The sequence below is a fragment of the Sinohyriopsis cumingii genome, chromosome 8, assembly GCF_028554795.1.
Source record: "Sinohyriopsis cumingii isolate HCF-2022 chromosome 8, ASM2855479v2, whole genome shotgun sequence".
Classification (NCBI taxonomy): Eukaryota; Metazoa; Mollusca; class Bivalvia; order Unionida; family Unionidae; genus Sinohyriopsis; species Sinohyriopsis cumingii.
In genome coordinates, this window is record NC_142968.1 from 4,611,842 (window position 1) to 4,632,860 (window position 21,019).

The following is a 21,019-nucleotide window of genomic DNA, read 5'->3' on the forward strand; positions in this document are numbered from 1 at the left end:
TTACTTAAATGTTCATTTGAAAAGATTAAATATGAATGTATAAAATAGAATCTTTCAATTCGTTATGATAAATAAATCTATATCGGCTTACAATTCTAACCACGCAGCAGAGACAGTTATTCAACTGATAGTTTATTATGTTACCGATTGGATCTGGCATAACGTATTCCCAGTTGAATAGCTAATCTAAAGCTGCGATGCCACAACACTATCTGTAACCGACAGAAGAAGGTATGGAACGATCCGTATAAAGAATGAGAAACCAAGCGAAGGCACGCAGCAAATATTATTCCACGGAAAACGCTAGCTGACTTTTCTTATTAACTTTTTGACAGCCAATCAGTGTGTGTATGTGAGAGTGGTCGGTGAACAGTGATATAACAGAAGACAGAGTAAATGGATCAGAGGATGTTGTACCTTGGATGGTTATGAAGCAGTCAAATTATACAAGGATCTCGCTAGTGTTAGGCATTACTCCACTGACAAAAGTGTATCTTTTAAAATATTCAGTGATTGTCTTCTTTTTCGCATAAGACAGTTGGGATACGGATGAGATTTGAAATTAGAACGCAAGCACGAATGAATTCAATGAATAAATTCAAGCCTTTAAAAGACACCGTTTTTTACCCTGATCGGACTACCTTGGATAGCGTTTAAGTTTGATATTGATTACTCGAGTAACACATCTATTTTGCTGATTGATTTTTTGATTTAAAAATGAAATAACTTGGAAGACTTTGATTTCTTTCCCATTTAGGATTTATTTCAGTATGCAGAATGAAAATGGAGAATGCGGATAGAAATATCGCTAGAGGTTCAAACTGCATAAACAGCAATTTTCAGACATTGCTGGAAACAACAGCCAAACAGAACGGAGATTGCTTGGTATGCGAAAAGAATCTAAATAAAGATTCAATTGAGGTTATTCTTGCGATGGAAAATTCAAACTCCAATATGAACATCAATCAATGTAATCACGTCCACATGAAAGAAACAGTGGTCACGCTGCATTCGACGTCAAAGAGCTGTGTATTCACGCGTATTCAGGTTACGTTATTTGCAGTGTCTTTTCTTTTGACTATTGCTTTGGTTGTTCTGCTTTTAATTTTCCTCGGTGGTCCAAGGGACAATATGAATTCTATCCCAACATGTCGGTGTACAGAGGACAAGCAAGAAGGAAATCACACGTATAAAGTGGAATTGCCTGCCACCATCAGCACAATTAGTGCCTTCCAAAGTTCAGATGCTCCTGTTCCAGGAATACGACTTCCTCGAAACCTGGAACCTTTACATTATGACTTAGAGTTGGAAGTCAACCTTGCCAAAGGCCGATACACGGGCTATGTAAGGTTTCTTATCCATATACTAACGCCCACCCGTTATATTGTTTTTCATAGTTCGGATTTCATTGTAATTACAAAGAACAACATAACAGTCACATTAAGTAAAAATAATTCACAGGTAGAAATAGTTCAACATCACTGGATCTCTGAGAGTCAGTTCTATGTACTTGAGGTAAAATCGGAGCTCTTAAGCGGTTCGATTTATACAGTGGATATTAAAAACTTTGGAGGTTTCATCCTACCTGATCTCAAAGGAATCTACATCAGCTCTTATAAAACTAATGATGGCGAAACAAGGTAAGATGCACACGAATAAGTTAACAACACTTTCAGTTGAGAGAGATATTAGTGTCTTTGGTCCATTCAAGTTTGACCTCAAAGTTAAATTTGGCTGATACAGTATTAAAATTGCAAAAAAAATAAAAAAAATAAAAAACAAATCCAAAACTATAGATATGAAAGAATTGTTTCAGGCGTCGTACTGAGCTAAATGATTTGGTTCTGACGGCCGCAAAATGCAGTTTTTCTACAGCTAATTTAGATGCACCGTTTCCAAAAATAAGAGTGCATTAAAGCATTTTATTTCTCTTAGAACTAATAAACACTCAGATTTGTTTTGTTTAATAATACTTATAAACATATGAAGAAAAAAATATGAGGAATGTAGCAGCAAGGATTCTCAACTATATTTCTAGATATAAAAAGACTTAGTTTATACCCTTATAAATGAATGGACACGCTCAGGCGCATATATCTATAATAACCATTTCAAGTGCATTGGATCCAGCAAGGGATCATGTGTGTCAAGGATTGATTAAGGTAAATGCAATAAACTGACAACGAACAGTGCAAAACTAGTATCTAACTAGCCTGAACGTTTTCGACTCTTGCAAATTGTTTTTCTTTTCTTTTTATTTTGCTGTTGTCTATCTATCTATTATATATATATATATATATATATATATATATATATATATATATATATATATATATATATATATATATATATATATATATATATATATATATATATATATATATATATATATATATATATATATATATATATATATATCTCTGTGTGTGTGTGTGTGTGTGTGTGTGTGTGTGGTGTCTTTAGGACGATAAGATATCCTCATTACACGAAAATATGTTCTTAAAATGATGAGGTAGGCTTACATGACCGTAAACTTAGCACAATTTTGGATATCAAGTTATTAGACGTGTTCAACTATATGCGCAAGATCTGAGCGAAGTGTGATTTTATTACAACCAAATTTTGCTACATGTTGTCCTTTATGTGTTAGTGTATTTGTAATTATCAAAATAATAAACGTATTGGAAAATATATTTGTACTTTAAGGCTACATCAAAATAATAACGTATTGGAAAATATATTTGTACTTTAAGGCTACATCAAAATAATAACGTATTGGAAAATATATTTGTACTTTAAGGCTACATCAAAATAATAACGTATTGGAAAATATATTTGTACTTTAAGGCTACATCAAAATAATAACGTATTGGAAGATATATTTGTACTTTAAGGCTACATCTTTGTCTCTATTATAAAGATATCTGCTGGAAATGTGTCTGTTAGAAATAATATTATTCGCTGATATTTTTCATGAATTCTACATTTAGCTGATATGTTTTAATGAATTCTACATTTAGCTGATATGTTTTAATGAATTCTACATTTACCTGATATGTTTTAATGAATTCTACATTTAGCTGATATGTTTTAATGAATTCTACATTTAGCTGATATGTTTTAATGAATTCTACATTTAGCTGATATGTTTTAATGAATTCTACATTTAGCTGATATGTTTTAATGAATTCTGCATTTAAATTTGGTTTTGCTTTTCATTAAAAAAACATTGTCAACTTCAACTAAATGTATCTCTAGTGGTCACTATTGGATATCTGCAAATTTCCGAAGAAAGAGATTGATATATTAATCAGTGTCGTTACCAAACATAATTTTTTTTTCTCGATCATTCAGACTATAAATAATAGACTAGTAACCAATCAATTGTACCTTTGTCACACACAAAGAAAGTTTCATTACATACTGGGTTTGATTTTGTTACTATGCGCATAGTATTTGTTTACAGCAGAATGTCTTTTATAAAGGTGCTTACGATGTCGAGTTCTCTAGCACACTGCTAAAAGATTAAGGACAAGATTATCCCATTCATATGTTAGATGCAGCAAGATAAATGGACATGGATTTATAAATTACCGAATCACCGTGTCAAACATACATTTCAAAACGTAGCATGTAAAAGAGGCATTCTTTCTCTTTGAAACATCCAATTCAGGAAATAAAAAATCAAGAGAGATACTGTACTGAAGGACATATAAAATAAAACTACAACAAATCAAGCAACTATACAAATAGAGATGATTCATAAAAGTGGTTTATGAAATTAAATCTCAAGGAAACAAAGTCGTGTCTTGCAAGGACTTGAAAGGCAGTGGAGCATATGTTTACATGACGAGAGCGTGTTTACCATCGTCTTATGTTTCTGAACTAAGGGAACATAATGTACTGTCGTAAAACGTATATAATCAAATAGCAATGCTTCACTGGATTTTCGATTAAAGTGCGCGAACACGGTAACATGTTCCTAAAATTTAAGTATACAGCGAAAGAAGCATAGATTAAAAATCCGATAGTGCTGGTCTCAGCCAAAAGAAGAGTAAAAAAGTGAAGCAACAAAATTAATACAATTAAAATGGAATAAAGCCCGTGGGGAAGCTTGAAAATAATTGCAAAGTTTTAATAACTGACCAACAATGGTAGGAGAAAGTCTGAAACATTTGCTAAGAAATGGGAATAATACAATTTTTCGACTAAAATTCTTTCACCAGTATTTAATTCTCGCAGCAATTAGTTATCAAGTGATTTGTTTATGTTTCATATGCTGACACTTCGTTTCCATGATGTGTTATTTTGAATATATGTATTTCCGATCATTCGTGTCTTTGTCGATTTCTTGATATGTACACGAGAGTTTGTGTCTTTTTAGATTTCCTGACATGCCCACGTGGAATCGTGTCTTTGCGGATTTCCTGTGACATCGTCTGCTACATAAGATATATAAGTAAATGTGTGTTAATCAGCCGTAGATTCATCGTACCAGTCTATGGATAAAATTTAACAATCTAACCCCTGCTTAAAGTTCATCATTAAAGTTGGTCACAAGTTGTAAATCTTGTTTAACTTGATTTGCACGTCTTGGAGCCAAATTAGTCCACTCTCTGCTTGTATTAGATAGGAAAGTCAATTTACACAGACCAGTTATGTCGTATAAAGTTATGTGCACATCAGTTCTGTCGTATAAAATCTCCAGAAATGAATAACTCCGCATGTCTTGGCTTTTTGACATAAATAGATCAGTTCAGATTATAAAGTACTAAACGGTATCTCTTTCCTTTAATCTAATTTGATTAGAGGTCATGTTCTTGGGTCCTTTAAATTATCCAAGGGAAATGCAGCTTTCAAAAATATGCAAAAATATGAACCAGATCTTTCTGTACACACTAATGCTTTTCAGCCACACTGTTCAGTCTCCCAAACGCGAAGATATAAGACTTCATCTGAATGGCTGATAAAATTAGCGATTATGATAATAACATAGGTCACCGGAATATGATCGCTGAGCCGTCGCTGTCAGATCTTCACGTAGGACAGTGGATATCTGATTTTAATCTGATTAAAGTTTAATCCTAGAGGCCGCCAGGTGGTGATACGTGTAAATTGTACGATTGTCTTGCTCATTTGTAGAAAATCGGCACGACCAGAAACAAAGGACTGTCATTAAAGGTGCTACATGTTAATTCGCTTAAGACAACTAGTTATTGCTGGTAGTAGTAAAAGGTCCAAAGACGGTCGAAAATTTTCAGTGTTGCTAGGCACGTGGGGGTTTTGTGTTGTCTGGGAGGATGGTATAAATAAAATGTTTTAATTTTTCAGTTATTTACTGTCGACAAAGATGATTAAAACGAGGCAATGACGTGCGTCTTCGCTTGTGAATGTTACTTGGTCCTTTAGAGCCTCGAATTGGTTTTTCAATGTACTTATATATTCGTTCATGAATTAAATGGCAACCATAAAGATCGTACAAATTATAAGCGAACCCTGTATAATTACATCTTTTGACCGATATACCTGTTAAAGTTGCCATAGTTTCTTTCAAACTGTCATGGGCATAAAATATTCAACAAGAACAAAAAGGTGTATAGGTGTATATTTATTAATTACACGGTAAACAATTGGCGTTAATTTACTTCTTTTATTTAAGTATGACTTTTGCTAAGTTGGAATTGAATTACAAGTAAATATTTTATACGGCGATACTGAAAAACTTCTGCGAGAGAAAACTGATATCGCCAATGCGGCGATACACTTTTACTGCTACTAGACGATTTAAATTTTGAACTATCTTTCTTTTCCCGATTAGTACATATATCAGCCTGTATTAAGTATGTATTTCTATTTCATTTTACTTCTACGTAATCATTCTCTCTCTCTCTCTCTCTCTCTCTCTCTCTCTCTACACGTGAATCATGCAAATTGTTCGTGACTGAAATAACAAAACAATCTACTCATCGATATGCTGTGTCGGTTTCGTATAACTGTTTCATTCTACCTCTAACGGTACACAGTGTTCGGAAAATCTCTTTCGTAAATATAGCGATAACTTTGTAAGTATCGATTTTAAGTCTCATCACGATCATAATCGTGTTTAAAACGATGGAAACATCGGGCATTGATGAGTGTTAATTGCAAACGGAAAATAAGTGACACTCGAAAAATTTGGGTGCAGTCTCGATTACAAAACAAGAAGGCTAACTTATCAAGGCCACATAAAAAATTACTTCGAATGAAGAAATAAACAAAATAACAAATCAAATATTACAAGTAAAATCAGAATCATTAAAACATTGTCTTTAAAGATATTAAGTTATGAAGTATGTCTGATACGACTACACTGTGATGTGTCTACACTATCCAACCCCAAAGTATGTCTGATACGACTACACTGTGATGTGTCTACACTATCCAACCCCAACAATGTTCCAGGTATCCTTCTGCGCAAGAAATATGATAACGAAAATGTTTTTTAAAAAATCTTCATTTTCGTGCAAAACAGTCATTAGTTTGACACATTGTTCACAATTCAAATCATCAAATGCACAAGCTCAATTTGTAAAATGTAAAACGTTGCTTTACTAAAATTATTGCAAATTTGTGAACATGTTTTGACAAATGTAGTAATGCTGTCGTTAATGATATTAGTACAGAATTCAAATTAAAGAGATTTGCCTATAAAAATATACAATCAAAAAAGAAAATCTGCGCTTATTTTAGTTGAAAATAGTTTACTCGAGAAGTGGAAACGTTTTGTATTATAGCTTGTATGTTTGCCACTCGTGACAACAGAGCTTCACTAATGAAATAATTCTTTTCATTTTTTTCTATGGCTGACCGTGAATTGCTGGAATTTTTTTAATAAATAAACTTCATATTTTACTGGAGTGAAATGTAAGGAACATTTTTTTCCGCTACGGGTCAATAGAAGTTGCTATCATGGTAACCGGAAATTTGGAAGCTTGTGAGTGCAGCTTATGTGGTTTAGAAGCTGTTTCGCTCACGGACGTCGCCGGTTCAAGTCCAACAATGGGCGAAAACTTTTCTGTTTCTTCATAATGTTTTTCTAATGTGATGTTTTACCTTGAATTTTGAAGGGAAATGATGTTTCTACTTGTTTTTTTTTTCTGTGCGAATACAAAACACGGTACAGGAAAAGGTCAAACAGCTGATATTATCGCACGGATACAGTAATAAATCGGCTACATCAGTACGTTATGCGAGTGCGTATGTGTATGTGTGTGGTTTGGATTTTTAACGTAGCTTTTAAAAAAATTCAGTCGTATCGCTACGATGTATGTCAGTGTGGCAGTTGATAGTGATGTCTAGCACGGGGGCCATCATGCCGCAGACATGTAGCATAATGTCCCACCAAGTCACATTGTCCAGACACCAGGCCGACCAGTCCTAACACTAACCTCTTAAAGCTTAGCGCCAAGCAAGGCAACTGTTAGTACAGTTTTTATAAGTCTTTGGTATGACTCGACCTAGGTTCGAACCCGCGACCTCCTGCATCCGAGGCGAGCGCTCTAAATACTAGGCCACCGTAGCGGTCCGTTATACATATTGTTAGCAAATACGTTTGCTCATAAAATAAAAAGAACATTGGATTGCTCTGAGTGAGCATAGGGTACAAGTTATCTCGTGCATGAGGTTTTCACTTACTCGATAAAATAAATCCGTTATTTAAGGTCTCTCCGTTCTGACAATTTAAAAAATAAAATCTTTTTATAAAATGTAATAAAATGAATGCCACTATCAGCATTTGGAACTTTTCTACTGATGTTACATACTGACGATAATGGTTGTCATAGAGATTCCAGTCTGTATAGAAATATTAAACATTCGGCTCTTTTATCAGACGTTTTGCCCTTCCCCCCTGCGGGCTCAAGGATGTAGAATAAGCCCATTGGGCCCTACTGAATTTCAAGAGAGGCGAATAAGGGAGATATACTGTTTAACCTGGGATGAGACCCATGATATTCCATCTCGTGGAGTGCGCTTAACTTTGCATTTTAAAGGTGTTCCCCTTCTGTAGTCTCGTTTTGTGTGCGTATTTGTATTTCGAGGAATGTGTTGATGTGCCGTTGAACTTTATATATAAATATCTACACAGTAACTTATCTGTCTACTAACCTACCTACCTACTTATTCACCCACCCACTAATCGTCAGTGATCGTGATCTAATCCATATACGAATCTCTTAATAGTAGTGATAATCAAAACCATAGAAGAAGTCCCTAACAGTCCGTATTCAAAATATATGTCCTAAGATAATCCATTAATCCTCAGTATTCATAGCATAGTATATAGCAGAGTCCTTTAGTCGTTAGTATTCATGATCTAATCTATGGATGAATCCCGTAATTGTCAATATTCATTTTCTAAGTCACAAACGAACCACGAAATAGTCAACATTCATTTTCTAAGTCACAAATGAACCACGAAATTGTCAAAATTCATTTCGAAGTCACAAATGAATAAACCACGAAATTGTTTATATTCATTCACTAAGTCACAAATGAACCACTAAATTGTCAATATTCATGTTCTATTTCACAAATGAACCACGATATTGTCAATATTCATTTTCTAAGTCACTATCGAACCAAAAAATTGTCAATATTCATTTTCTAAGTCACGAATGAACCATGAAATTGTCAATATTCATAATCTAAGTCGTAGGAACATCTACATTTTTTCCAGACTTTTATTGTTCAGACCTTGAAACAGAAATAAGTCCCATGAGTTGCGATATTTATTGTCTGTCAACATTTATAACTTTACTTTTTATCTTCTTTTTTTTCTCTCGTTCATATAGAGAGTATTTGTTTCTGGATCGAGTTAAATGCTCTCGAAGCAGGGTCGTATCTTCACCAATAAAGAGACGACATATATTGGAGTGTGTTCTAAAGTGAACGTAGATGTAACAGTGCGTTGTAATCAGAACGAATATAAAACAATCTGTTGTATTTTTACGTGCGTTGTAAAGAAATGCGGTTGTTCGAGTGGCTGTATCGAGAAATTAGATATCAGAGGTCGTTATACAGAAAAAGCGAATATCAGAGTGCGTTGTACAGAGAAAGCATATATCACAGTCCGTTGTTTCGAGAACGTAGATATCAAAGAGTGTAGTACAGAGATGGCAGATATACATTTCCGTGTTAGAATAGAAAGTAACTATAAAATTGAGTCAGTTGACAAAATAAATGTACATTGATACTCATTTGCGATTCCTGAAGTTCGTTAATCTATTGTTTTCTGCGCTTGGAGTTCGCTTTTTCTAAAACGACACTGTAAATACAGTTTTAATGACTTCATCTAGTGCAATGCAGTTTTCATGTAATCTACCTTACCTTTAAATTCAGCTGGTAACCATAAGATTTTGAGTTACATGAATGCACTCTACCTTATCTTTGCATACCACTAGCTATTATAATTTCTTATAGCACATAAATGTTCTTCTTCGTTAGTGATTATATTAAAAGAATACGATAAGCCCATGCTTCATGTATATTTATTAGTGCAGCAAAATAATAACATGTAATTTTACTTTATTATAATTTCTTGTCACCATTTTTATGCCGTTTTGCTTAGAGCAAGACTTGTTTTTACTTATATTACATGTAATTACAATAAGCAGGAAAATTTCCCCACCATTATTTTTCATAAATTCGCTTAGAGACAAATTTACAAAATAACAGACACCAATGAATTACAAGTCAAACACATTGATCAAACTAATTTCCAAAACAACAGACACCAATGAATTATAAGTCAAATGAGTATTTTCAAAGTTATGTATGTTCTGAAAGAAACAATTTGCCATGGGGTTATATTATTAAGTCACAGGAGATATAATGTTTGGTTATATGCATCAAGTTACATCACAGAAGATATCATGTTTGGTTATATGCATCAAGTTACGTCACAGAAGATTTCAAGTTTGGTTATATGGGTCAAGTTACGTCACAGAAGATATCATGTTTGGTTATATGCATCAAGTTGCATCACAGAAGATATCATGTTTGGTTATATGCATCAAGTTACATCACAGAAGATTTCAAGTTTGGTTATATGGGTCAAGTTACGTCACAGAAGATATCATGTTTCGTTATATGCATCAAGTTACATCACAGAAGATATCAAGTTTCGTTATATGGATCAAGTGACGTCACAGAAGATATCAAGTTATGTTATATGGATCAAGTTACGTCACAGAAGATATCAAGCTTGGTTATAGGGATCAAGTTACGTCACAGAAGATATCAAGTTTAGTTATAGGGATCAAGCACCCTGCCTCTTCCTTAAGCAAATGATGATTAGGAACAGGGTTTATTTCCAACTAGAAGAGAAGATTAATACGACATGCACCGTTATTCACATTGCAGAAATTACCATTTAAAATAGTATTTTCAAAAAGAGTAATTTTCAGAAGTACGCCTTTTTTTCTTGGCAGTCTTCGTGTCCACTATTACAACAAACCTAAGTTTTATTTATCTCCCCAAATTATACCGAAGAAAATTGCATGCACTTTTGGGACATAATTTGCGGAACCAAAGCCTAATATTAAAAGATAGAGTTCAGAATATTAATCATTGAATAAAGTTTATATGTTTGATTTGCAGGTAGAAGAGTTTGAAAATAAAAGATCAAACGTCCAAGGAAATATTAGAATTTTGATTTGCGCTTTGTTACGCCTCCGTGGTCTTAAACCTTGCAAATCGAAGCGAAACCAGCACGTTTATTGAATTTGAACAAAAAGTGCATTTCTCTAGAATACAAAGTGAAAATTCAAAGGACACATATAGTGTTCTGATTTATATATAAAAAAATCCTAAATGCTCAATCACAAGTCCAAAAGTATAAAATATCCTATATGAGTTCCATTAATCTTGAATGTGCTGATGTACCAATAGTCTTGAAGTATCAGCATGATATAACCCAGAATGTTTTTGAATGAATTCACTATGATCCCAAAGTAGCGTTTTAGTCCAAAACGTCAATGAGCACTTTGTAATTCCAATGAACAATTGAAATAAATGATTCCTCTCAATTAATATCTGAACGCAAATAAAAACTCTGATAATAAATTCCTAAAGGCTGATATGAAACAGGAAAGAATTGTTGCCTATTTTCCGTCATATACAAGAGATATTCACCTGACCTATTACATAACAGAATGCCCTGTATTTAGGTAATTTCAAATTTGCGTGCGTGCATACATGTATGTATGTATGTACGTACGTATGTACGTATGTATCTATCTATCTATCTATCTATCTATCTATCTATCTATCTATCTATCTATCTATCTATCTATGTTAAGTCTAATCCAGTCCAAAGAATTTATAAATTGGGATGGGAAATTATCTCTGAAAGTAATTTAGCAATTCGACACTTTTCTGCTGGAGCTTTTACTCGAAAGTCTAGACCTATGTAACACATTCTTACGAAAGTAACTTACAAACAGTGAACTGCTACTTTCATTTGCAGATATAGACACCATTAAGAAAACAATCGCACATACAAATGACAAGCGTGGCAGATATCATTATTCTCTCTCTCTCTCTCTCTCTCTCTCTCTCTCTCTCTCTCTCTCTCTCTCTCGGAACCGTGACCGTGTAGTGTAAGGCGCTCAACGTTACAGACCACTGACATCTCAAATCTATCTGCGTGTGTTCGAGTTCAACTACGCCAAAATTGGATACGCGAAAACCTGCCAGTAGCTTTCCATGGGTTGGTGGTTCTTCCACATATTTGCTAGCTAAGGTTCCGTTATGTGAACCTATTTACACTTTGGCGAATCAATCAGAAATTTCGGCGCTTCTGGTCTATGAATTTCATTGGATACAGCGGCAAGCCACCGCATCCGATCAAAATGAAGTTGTTAAATTTGAACACTTTTCCTACATGGTGGAGCCAAGCGGACTCATAAACGAGCAATGTTCCACTTTTTGATACATGGTCACACTTTTTATGCTAAACATACATAATGTCGTTTTGAAGTCAATTGTCTCCACCCTTTTCGGCCGATGTACAATGTTCCGCTGTTACACGCTATTGGTAAGCTGGCATTACATACCAAATGAGGCAGGGGCCCCGAGTGGCCGAGTGGTCTAAAGTGCTCTCCGTTACGGATCACTGCCATCTCACCTCTGTCTGCGCCGGTTCGAATCTCGGCTTCAGCCAATGTGGGTATGTGAGAAAGCTTGCCAGTAGTTTCTCGTGGGTCGGTGGTTCTTCCCGGTGTTTTCCCGGGTTCTTCCTCTACCATTAATACTGGCCGACATGTATAGCCTATCGTGTGCTGAAAAATGGTGTTAAACCCCACAACAGCAATAACAACAGCCAAATGAGGCAACTTCTAAAATCCAACAGATGTCGCTAGGACAAAGCACTGAAATATCTGATCAATCCGCAAATATATAAATAGGATAACGTATCGGAACCTTGGCCAGCTAAGATGTTTCAGACCATAGTTCCTTCGGGTTCTTCCTCCACCAAATACATTGGCCGCCATGGATAGCCTATCATGTGCTGAAAAAATGACGTTAAACCCATAACAATAACAATAACTCTCTTGTAAATTTATTTGGTTCGCTACTGCACACTGATTCCTACAGAACCAGACAAACCAAATCACTCCATTTGAGCATGGGACATGTGGCTTCATTACTCAACCTATGCATCGGTAAATGTATTTCCTTTAATAATGCTGTACATAACTTTTAAAATGTTTATTTCCAAGTTTCTACATTTATATTTCAAATTCGAATCAGTAATATCAAGTACAAAAGCCCTATCATCCAAACGTTTTCAATCAGGAGAGAAATAGAGACCCGCTCAGAATGCGTCTTTGCTGTAATCGGTCAGAAAACAACACGTGTGACGTTAGGGAAATCAGTCCGCTGTGCACGCAACTATTATAGACTGTTGTATTTACCCAGTGTTAAAACCAAACGTTTCTTAATAATACCTTTCTCATCCATTACCAATTTTGAATGCTGCTATATTCACTAAGATAATTTCACACGAAAACACTGTATCGAACGGCGACCTTTTCAACAATTAATTATCCTAAAAATTCCCGCCCTTTTATGTACTTTTCTCATATGTTAACACGTGTATGCAGGAATCACTCACTGTTCATATTCCTGTTTTATAAAATATCCATAAATATTTAAACATCTGTTTCTTTAATTAGTATTTGCCAGAATTAGTTATCCATTGTATTTTCTTTCAAAACCTTGTTATAAATTGTCACTAACAGCATGAATTATTTTATTTGAAAATAATGGTTGTAGCCTCAAATTTTTTATATTAGCTAAATTATTGGCATTATAACATTCTCTTACCCATGTGCTGATAGCATTAGTTCACAAGGATCTGCACATCTATGCATACGCAATATATATATATATACCTTACACACCGTTCATAACTCTTTCGTCTGACTTAGAGTACATGGATTTTTAATCTTCTCTGAATGGAACTACAATGATTCACCAATGTGGGTATGTGAGAAAGCTTGCCAGCAGCTTCTCCTGGGTCGGTGGTTCTTCCCGGGGTTTTCCCGGGTTCTTCCTCCACCATTAATACTGGCCGCCATGCATAGCCTCTCATGAGCTGAAAAATGGCGTCAAACCCCACAACAACAACAACAATGATTCATATCCACATGATCATAAAGACATTTTTGACGATGTAGGTAGAACTGATTTCACATTCATCTCAGGAGACCACGCTCGGCTCCAATATTCCCTGCACTATAAAAGCCAATGAACCTGACAAGCCCAATAAAACTAATTCATCAATTATCAGCCGGCCGTCATTTCAGACCACTCCTTAGTTGTAGCGACTTCATTTCAATTTTAGCATAAACCGGTTAGCCGTTTTTGGTGAACTTCATTGTCTGACTTGTGATGCAGACGATTTCTTGATACTTGCACTGCATACTTTGGGACAAATATACAGAAAGGAAACCAGTCTACCGCAGCTAGTCGTGCTAGTTTGTGTGTGTGTGTGTGTGGGGGGGGGGTGTCCCACATTTAACGAAAATGGAATTGAAAGTCGTTTCTGATGATAGATGTCACTCGTATTTGCTCATGTGAGGGATTGACAACACTGAATTGAATAATTCAGTGCAAAAAAAGGACACAACATGTATCTTTTACAGGTCTATTCAAAAATTTCATAACTAAATAACCTAATGTGTGTGTGTGTGTGTGTGTGTGTGTGTGTGTGTGTGTGTGTGATATAGATTTTTAACGTAGTTTTAACAATTTGAGTTATGTCGCTACGATGTCCGCAGTGTGGCAGTTTATTACGATGTCTAGCACTGGGGGGGGGGCATCATGCCGCAGATATGTAGCATCATGTCCCACACAGTTTCATTATCGTGACACCAAGCCGACCAGGCCTAACACTGACCTGTTTACGCTGAAAGCCAAGGGAGACAGCTGCTAGTACCATTTTAATAAGTCTTTGGTATGACTCGGCCGGCCGCATTTGAGCTGAACGCTCTAACCACTTAGGACCCCGGATCGGAAAACATCACTAGTATTAGTAGTACTATCTTTAGTGGTAGTAGTAGCAGTAGTAGTATCATAGTAATACCAGTAGTAGATGAAAATAACACTTTTTTCCCAAATATTGGATGCTGTAATGTATTGGTATGGTCTCGAGGTCATAGAAATCCGCTTTTGATAGCGAAATTACCGTTATCGTCCACTGCCTCACAACAGCCTCTTTTTGTTTCTACTATTCTATTCAGAGTGATTGGTTTTGATGGCATAATAATAGCGGCTGTATGACTTTGTTACAATTATGTTCTTTTCACATTTGCATTTTTTATTCTGGACAGTGTTAGAAGCATTACGGGATATAAATGTAATTTAGCATTGTAGACTCTACCTGCATTCTACCTGTAATGGAGCATTGTAGACTCTACCTGCATTCTACCTGTAATGGAGCATTGTAGACTCTACCTGCATCCTACCTGTAATGGAGCATTGTAGACTCTACCTGCATTCAAAAGATACTGTTGATAAAGTAATACTCCGTTTTTTTTGTCCATTTAAGAAATGCCCGCTGGGGGTAAAAATTCCACGCTTGCAAAGCCAACAGATAATATGTGAACTTTGTCACTGTATGTTTTATAGTAAGAAATGGTCTGACCGATCGGTCTGATCGATCTATTACAAAATATATTTTGTGACATATTCTTAGCTACTTTGAAAATAAATTCTCCGATATAACAATACTCTTGCCCCAGGAATCCCACAATTTGTATCAACCTATCATTGGTATCAGCCTACCAGTGGTATCAACCCTCCACTGGTATCAACCCACCATTGGTAGCAGTCCACCACTGGTATCAAACCACCACTGATATCAACCCACCATTGGTATCAACCCACCACTGGTATCAATCCACCACTGGTATCAGCGCACCACTGATATCAACGTACCACTGTCATCAGCCCACCACTGGTATCAGCCCACCAACCCACCACTGGTATCAGCCCACTAACCCACCACTGGTATCAGCCCACTAATCCACCACTGGTATCAACCCACCACTATTATCAGTTAACGTTAATTTAAGCCAATGGCTAAAAAAAATTTGGGACCTAGCTGAATTCAACCGTCATTTATCAGCCGACAAATTCATCACATACATGATCTAGTTTCAAGACGTTTTCAATCGGAACAAAAAAAAAATGAAGTGTTTCAACCTTCTAACAGTAATGCAATCTCTGGCAAGGGAAAATTGCTTTTTGCAGCACATTATCTCGGATGCCCAAGGATGTACCGTGATGTGATTATACCTAGTAACAAGAAAGTGAAATACCACCAGAAGTGGCTGTGACGTCACTAACACATAACGCTCAAGATAATGTTTCCTGTTTTTTTCATATATTTGTTTTATTTTTATTTCATACAGATACCTAAAGATAAACGGAGAAATTTTATATTTTCTTGATAAACTCGTGCTAGGAATTCTAGGTTGATCTGCTTTAAAATTGCGCGTGTACATGTACATAATCCTCTTATCTAACGTGTGTACATGTACATAACCCTCTTATCTAACGTGTGTACATGTATCTACATGTACATAATCATCTTATCTAACGTGTGTACATGTACATAATCCTCTTATCTAACGTGTGTACATGTATATAATCCTCTCATCTAACGTGTACATGTATATAATCCTCTTATCAAACGTGTGTACATGTACATGATCCTCTTATCTAACGTGTGTACATGTACATAATCCTCTTATCTAACGTGTGTACATGTACATAATCCTCTTATCTAACGTGTGTACATGTACATAATCCTCTTATCTAACGTGTGTACATGTACATAATCCTCTTATCTAACGTGTGTACATGTACATAATCATCTTATCTAACGTGTATACATGTATATATTCCTCTTATCTAACGCCTTTCTGTTCATGCCACCGGATGCTATCCGCCTCCGTATCTGTAAATAGTTCTTTTTCTAAAATAAAAATAAAATTCTATATATTTATCTTATCCGAGCTCAGCATTCATGTTTCACGACATAGTAGGGTACAAGGAGTTGAACATATACCATATACATATCTGTTTAGTAATATAAAGTATTATTAGTGAGAATTCAAACGTCCCACAGGAATGTCTAGTTTTCTGCCAAAATCTTCAATCATTTCGCTCAATCAGGACCATAAGATATCCGTTCTATTGTATAATTGGGGGAGGTTACATATGTACCTCAAATGTACCATGTCAGATCTTGCAAAAGATATGGGAAATGTATGGCATGTCTACAATTCGATCAAAACCACGTTAGTATTCTTTTCGCGTACGGCATCTAATGAAGCACAAATCTTCCACTGTTACCAGTATTATCAGAAAATTAATAACCGTTATACGGTAGCAACTATTCCTATTAATACGACAACATTAACAACAACAAAAACTACTGCTAATACTATTCCTTCTCCTACTACTACTATTACTGCTACTACTACTATTACTTCTGCTACTGCTACTATTACTGCTACTGCTACTACTATTATTACTGCTACTACTACTACTATTATTGCTACTACTACTATTATTGCTACTACTACTATTACTGTTACTACTGCTACTACTACTATTACTGCTACTACTACTATTACTGCTACTAATACTATTACTGCTACTACTACTACTACTATTACTGCTACTAATACTATTACTGCTACTACTATTACTGCTACTACTAATACTGTTTCTGCCACTACTACTTGTATTACCATTACTAACACTGCTGCTGCTACTACTACTAATATTGCTGCATCTACTACCTCTGCCACTGCTAGCTTCACTACAACTGCTGCTGATGCAACTGCTACTCTTGCTACTAATACACTCCTATCGCTAACACCACTACTACTACTATTGCCACAACTACTGCTACCGCTACTACTACTACTACTACCAACTAGAACTACGACTACTACTACCATTACTACCACAAGATATCAACTTTCTTTTATTTTCCAAGTCTATACGCATAATTGGAACAAGCAATAGGCGCATTTAGTCATGGAAACAAAACAAAATGCACCAGTCTTCAATATAATGACGTTACATCAAAAACCTGCCACACTGTTTCTTTTGCATTTGTATGTAGCATGTATCAATAAGAATTAAATTACTAATAAGTAAAACCAGTTGTAAACTCCAATTTCAAATCAGTCAGTTTGATTTTTGCCTATGTGCACGCTGAACACTGGTTAAGTAGCGTAGCACTACAACTATCACCAACACTACACTCTCCAACTATATACTGCTGTTGCAGTGACGACTTCTGATTCCTTTACTAAATTTGTTTCTTGTTGTGACATCTGTATTATTACAATGAAAAGGACATAGTGGTCATGAAAATGTAGGTTATTCGGTCCTAAGGACTATTATCCTTTTCTTGGGTGCGGTTGGGTGTGGTTGTTGGGGACTCAAAATATAACCTTTCGTCTTTAGGTAAATAACAATAGTAACAAGTGTATATATGTGTATGACTGACTCTCTCTCTCTGTCTCTCTCTCTCTCTGGACACAAGATGGATTTTAAATATTATAATTTGATCTGGTCAGCGGATATATTTTAAGCGTTTGATACGCTTGCATCAATTCTTCGAATTAAACTTGCACCACCAAAATTTAATGAGTTTTGTTTTTGTAACATTCACTTAATTTACTATTTCGGCTTAAAAGTAGTATCAACTGCACTTGTCAAACTTGAAGCGTGCTGATCTCACAGACCGTCGGTTCTGACTTCAAGGCTGTAGCAGGTTGGAATATTTCCAAACTTCTGTGCACCGAATCCTAACTTCTGCGTGGCCGATATTGATATATGGTACTAGTGAAATATTTGCAATCAAATTAATCCCAGCAGTCTGCAAGCTACCCAGTTTTGGAACTGGCGCCAGTACTGCAAACGGCGAATGGCACTTTGATCCGGAAAACATGGTGGCATGTAACTGTACGATTTGTTATGGCACTTTTGCCTGCTTTTTGTTTTGTCTGCACGTAGTATCTTTCGAACGATGCTGTAATATTTACTGTCAATCGTCCTGAGGAAAAAGTCATATGTATTTGAGAGAGTGTTTCCCATGTTCACACCATTTTTTTTGGGACTTTCCTAAAGTAAACTCTTTATGACATGAATGTATTTAGTTTTTATTTTGAAGCAATGGTTTGCACTGATTGTTTGTAAAACAAAATTCCCCGGAAGGAACAGACGCGCACTAGCCGAATTTTTTTTTATAGAACTTCATAAAAACTCAGTTTCTTTTTTCTTAGTCCCATTTAATTGCTGGGTTTAACATTATCATTGTTATCATTATTAAACTCTAGCATTTTCTTATATGTCTGAGTTCAGGCGTTCCCTTTATTTTGGTGTATGATTTTTGGATGTAATTTGGGGGTAAGGAGTGTACAGCTTGGCATTCCTTCAGATGTGCACCTGTCAAAAAACATCTGCTCCGCTAGGTCATTTAACCTAGCTGGACTTGAAAGGAAATTGTATAAACACGAGCCGATCGCTTTATACTTTATATATAATTTATAATCCATTCATTTCACTTTCAAAAGGTTGTAATGCCGACTTAGGAAAAATACCTTTTTCTCTATTTCAGTAATTGTTTAAGTACTTTTGGATCAGTTCAGGCGGACTTTTTGAGCGTGCTGCAACTCACATTTTGATCAGTTGTTTGTAAAGGTCATTCACGATTTCCACAACTCAAACAGGTACAGAAATTGCAACTACAGTACATGAAAGCAGTATAGAGGTATGCAAACTTCTCTTCAATATGCATGCTGCAAATGAAAAATGACGTCATTGCTGGATGCCTGATTGGTACCAATTTCTTTAGGAGCCATTTATGTGTGAGAAGAAATATGCCCTGCACGTTAGTAATTTTAAAAAATATATCAATAGAGAGAAAGTAGTTTTAAAGCGATGAAGTAATTTTCTAAGTTCAGTATCGGATAAAACTTGTTTAAAAGTTTATTTCCAAATGCCATTCGCACGGGGGGGGGGGGGGGGCTCAGAACATAACTCTAGAGGGGCCGTGCCAAAATGACCCAAATCGGGCTCCACGTTTTCCTTGGCCGTTACTGTGTATGACGACATAATGTCTACACTATATCGTTATATTGTAAATCCGATGTAATGGGATATAATGCCTGCATCACAGTGACAATTTACGTCCTATTCATGGGTGGACATGCCGTCTACATCCACTGTACGGGGACATGCCGTCTATATCACACCTCGATAATGTATATCTACTGTACGGGGACATGCCGTCTACATCATACCTCGATAATGTATATCTACTGTACGGGGACATGCCGTCTACATCACACCTCGATAATGTATATCTACTGTACGGGGACATGCCGTCTACATCATACCTCGATACTGTATATCTACTGTACGGGGACATGCCGTCTTCGTCATACCTCAATACTGTATATCTACTGTACGGGGACATGCTGTCTACATCATATAACGACATCCACTCTACTTGAACATGCTGCTTAAATCACTTCACCATATTACTAGCCTAAATACGAACAGAACACAAACCGTCACAAAGTCTTGCAGAAAAAGAGAAGAAAAAAAAAATAGATTGCATGAACTTTGTTTCAGAGATAGCGAAGGTGGGAATTTATTCTGCTTACCTGGTGTAACGATGTCACGGACGAGACAAATACTTTATTCAGGACGATAGCTGCGACGTTCTTAAAATGGTCCCGAATTAGCAGCACAAATATAAAGATTGGTAATCTTATTTTTTTAATTTAATCGACTATTGTCATTTTTCAGAAGTTAGATTTGTATCCATTACGATGAGGAAATCATAAACAAAACAAGAATCATGCATGTGTGGAAGAATTTTGAAAGAAAAGTATTCCATCTGAAATAAGAATTTTACATTCAGGAAACGGAATGTCAACATTTTGTTCAGGAAACGGGATGTAAAACGTCGGTTGTACACGGCTAATACCTAACTAATTTTGAATTACAGACAAAACTGGGGCCCGAGTGGCCGAGTGGTCTAAAGCGCTCACCGTTACCGATCACTGTCATCCCACCTATGTGTGCGTGGGTTCGAGTCTCAGGCTCGGCTATCGTGGGTACGTGAGAAAGCATGCCAATAACTTGTCGTGATTCGGTGGTTCTTCCCGGGATTTTCTAGGGTTCTTCCTCCACCAGTTATACTGACCGTCATGTATATAGCATGTGCTGAAAAATGGCGTTCATCCCCACAACAACAAAAATAACAAAAATGACAAAACTGTTCCATTGTCACAAAACAACATGCGATGTTCAATGCTTGTAAGTCCAAATTCCATAGATGTTTCCTACGTTCATTCAAAGTAGTATTTCATATACATGCACTTGCATATTGTATATATAATTTCAGCTAAATCATTCCCCTAGCGATAATAATATATAA

The 21,019-nt window shown here is 35.9% G+C and overlaps 1 protein-coding gene across 2 annotated transcripts in view; it reads left to right on the forward strand.

The window, feature by feature from the left end:
• LOC149792879 (aminopeptidase Ey-like) overlaps positions 1-21,019 on the forward strand; it is a 176,961-nt gene that overhangs the window by 63,147 nt on the left and 92,795 nt on the right. The window contains exon 1 of one of the 2 annotated variants that reach the window (XM_089966674.1): positions 263-1,640. The exons of the other annotated variant lie outside the window; for it this stretch is intronic. Coding sequence (XP_089822800.1) covers positions 778-1,640 — 863 coding nt within the window. The 5' untranslated portion in view covers positions 263-777. Of the gene's footprint in view, positions 1-262; positions 1,641-21,019 lie in introns of those variants that run through there. 2 annotated transcript variants of the gene reach the window in all.